This window comes from Sinocyclocheilus anshuiensis, unplaced genomic scaffold (assembly GCF_001515605.1).
Source record: "Sinocyclocheilus anshuiensis isolate Anshui unplaced genomic scaffold, SAMN03320099.WGS_v1.1 scaffold1705, whole genome shotgun sequence".
In the NCBI taxonomy this organism is placed as follows: Eukaryota; Metazoa; Chordata; class Actinopteri; order Cypriniformes; family Cyprinidae; genus Sinocyclocheilus; species Sinocyclocheilus anshuiensis.
In genome coordinates, this window is record NW_015540987.1 from 18934 (window position 1) to 21710 (window position 2777).

Genomic DNA, 2777 nt, shown 5'->3' on the forward strand with positions numbered 1-2777 from the left:
GTTTGTAGACTGTCTCTTAGCTGTGTGTGTGTGTGTGTGTGTGTGTGTGTGTGTGTGTGTGTGTGTTTTGGAGTGTGTGAGTGAGTGTGTGTTTTGGAGTGTGTAGGTGTAAGAGTGAGAGTGTGTGTGTGTGTGAGAGTGTGTGTGAGAGAGTGTGTGTGTTTTGGAGTGAGTGAGTGTGTTTGGGAGTGTGTGTAACACGCAACTGACCTCGCAAACACACAATATCACCAAACAAATACAGCGTAGGGCTGGGCGGCATGAACTGCACCTTACATCAAGCAATTCTGTGTAACGTTTTGTGGTTGGAAATGTAATGAAAAATGGTTCTAATTGTAAATAATCATGTTTTAATGTTTATTTTTTATAATCCAGTGAGTTTAGTCTTTTACAAACAAAAAGCTGCTTCATCTGATTTAATTACTTTGTTTATTTGGAATTTGATGGATTCAAAGCACAAATCAGCTGATTCATATCAAATGTACAACAGTGTAAAAACAGATTCACAAGTTTGAAACTAAAGATTTAAAACAGTCAGACTGATATTATTAAACTGAGATCAGACGGATTGAAATGAAATTGACTGTTAATGAACTGAACTGTATATTGACACGATTGTCTTTTTAGAGCAGCTGTATTTCAGGGTTTCTGTGGGTCTTAAAAAGGTCATCAAAAGTCATAATTCACCCTTCCACAAATTGAAGCCTAAAAAGAAGCAGAGTCTTAAATTCATAAAGTCGTGGCATTGAGTGTTGCATGAACTGCAAAAAATGAATCTCTTCCTCAGTATTTTTGTCTTGTTTTTCAATACAAATATCTAAACATCCTTAAATCAAGACACATTTACTGGAGATGTAAACTGCAAAATCTTTTTTTTTTTTGAGATACTGAACAAAATCAAGCGAGTTTATGATTAAAACAAGAACAAATATCTGCCAATGGGGAATGAAAACTTTTTCCATTTGAATTGGGTTGGTTTTTTGGAGCTCATTGGCAGGTATTTGTTTTTGTTTTAATCCTAAAATACACTATTTATTTATCAGAAAACAAGGCTTTGTCATACTCCAGTAAATGTATCTTGAGTTAAGAATCTTTGCACATTTGTCTGATGTATTTTAATATCACTCCATGTTTCTTCTCTCACATGTAAAAACCAATCACTACCGTCACGCCGCCCAGAACTACATGATAAACAGCAAAGCCTGATGGGACAGAGAGAGACAGGAGGGCAGTGCTGCGTCTTACCTCTAGGGGGCACTGGGGTGAATGGAATACTCTGAGACAACCGCATCAGGTTATTACGCTCCACCGCTGACACACACACACACACACACACACACACACACACACAGGGCTGATGTCAGTACACGTCACACCACCGCGCCTCGGCCCGCTAAACACACTCTCATTACAGTGTGTGTTTGAGCGAGGTGTCGCGGGTCGGGTTCGAATCAGGACACGTTTATGCTTTAGTTGGACGGAGTGACAGAAACACTGACCTGAATACTGATAACTCTCCATGGGCTTGAACGGAGAACCGATCGCTGCTCCACAGACACACAGAGCAAAGAATGAGCAGAACAACACACAAAATACCACGATATTACCGTGTTCCTGATGCTGTCAGTGTAGTGTAGTACTGTATGTGTAAGTGCAGCGCTGAGAGAGACCAGCAGGAGTCAGACTTACAGTCCTTACGCACCCCCAGGTGTGTGTGTCGCCCAGCGTACAGACCTGCAGCTGAATCACACACACACACACACACACACACACTGTTTATTTTTTATAATCCAGTGAGTTTAGTCTTTTACAAACAAAAAGCTGCTTCATCTGATTTAATTACTTTGTTTATTTGGAATTTGATGGATTCAAAGCACAAATCAGCTGATTCATATCAAATGTACAACAGTGTAAAAACAGATTCACAAGTTTGAAACTAAAGATTTAAAACAGTCAGACTGATATTATTAAACTGAGATCAGACGGATTGAAATGAAATTGACTGTTAATGAACTGAACTGTATATTGACACGATTGTCTTTTTAGAGCAGCTGTATTTCAGGGTTTCTGTGGGTCTTAAAAAGGTCATCAAAAGTCATAATTCACCCTTCCACAAATTGAAGCCTAAAAAGAAGCAGAGTCTTAAATTCATAAAGTCGTGGCATTGAGTGTTGCATGAACTGCAAAAAATGAATCTCTTCCTCAGTATTTTTGTCTTGTTTTTCAATACAAATATCTAAACATCCTTAAATCAAGACACATTTACTGGAGATGTAAACTGCAAAATCTTTTTTTTTTTTGAGATACTGAACAAAATCAAGCGAGTTTATGATTAAAACAAGAACAAATATCTGCCAATGGGGAATGAAAACTTTTTCCATTTGAATTGGGTTGGTTTTTTGGAGCTCATTGGCAGGTATTTGTTTTTGTTTTAATCCTAAAATACACTATTTATTTATCAGAAAACAAGGCTTTGTCATACTCCAGTAAATGTATCTTGAGTTAAGAATCTTTGCACATTTGTCTGATGTATTTTAATATCACTCCATGTTTCTTCTCTCACATGTAAAAACCAATCACTACCGTCACGCCGCCCAGAACTACATGATAAACAGCAAAGCCTGATGGGACAGAGAGAGACAGGAGGGCAGTGCTGCGTCTTACCTCTAGGGGGCACTGGGGTGAATGGAATACTCTGAGACAACCGCATCAGGTTATTACGCTCCACCGCTGACACACACACACACACACACACACACACACAGCTGATGTCAGTA

General features: G+C 38.8%; 1 protein-coding gene across 1 annotated transcript in view; it reads right to left on the reverse strand.

Annotated features, from left to right (window-relative positions):
• trpm7 (transient receptor potential cation channel, subfamily M, member 7) overlaps positions 1-2777 on the reverse strand; it is a 54923-nt gene that overhangs the window by 6442 nt on the left and 45704 nt on the right. Inside the window, exons 33-36 of the mRNA XM_016488374.1 lie at positions 2584-2600; positions 1690-1740; positions 1500-1544; positions 1100-1311 (exon numbers count right to left, since the gene is read on the reverse strand). Of these exons, the coding sequence (XP_016343860.1) occupies positions 1100-1311; positions 1500-1544; positions 1690-1740; positions 2584-2600 (325 nt within the window). The remainder of the gene's footprint in view (positions 1-1099; positions 1312-1499; positions 1545-1689; positions 1741-2583; positions 2601-2777) is intronic.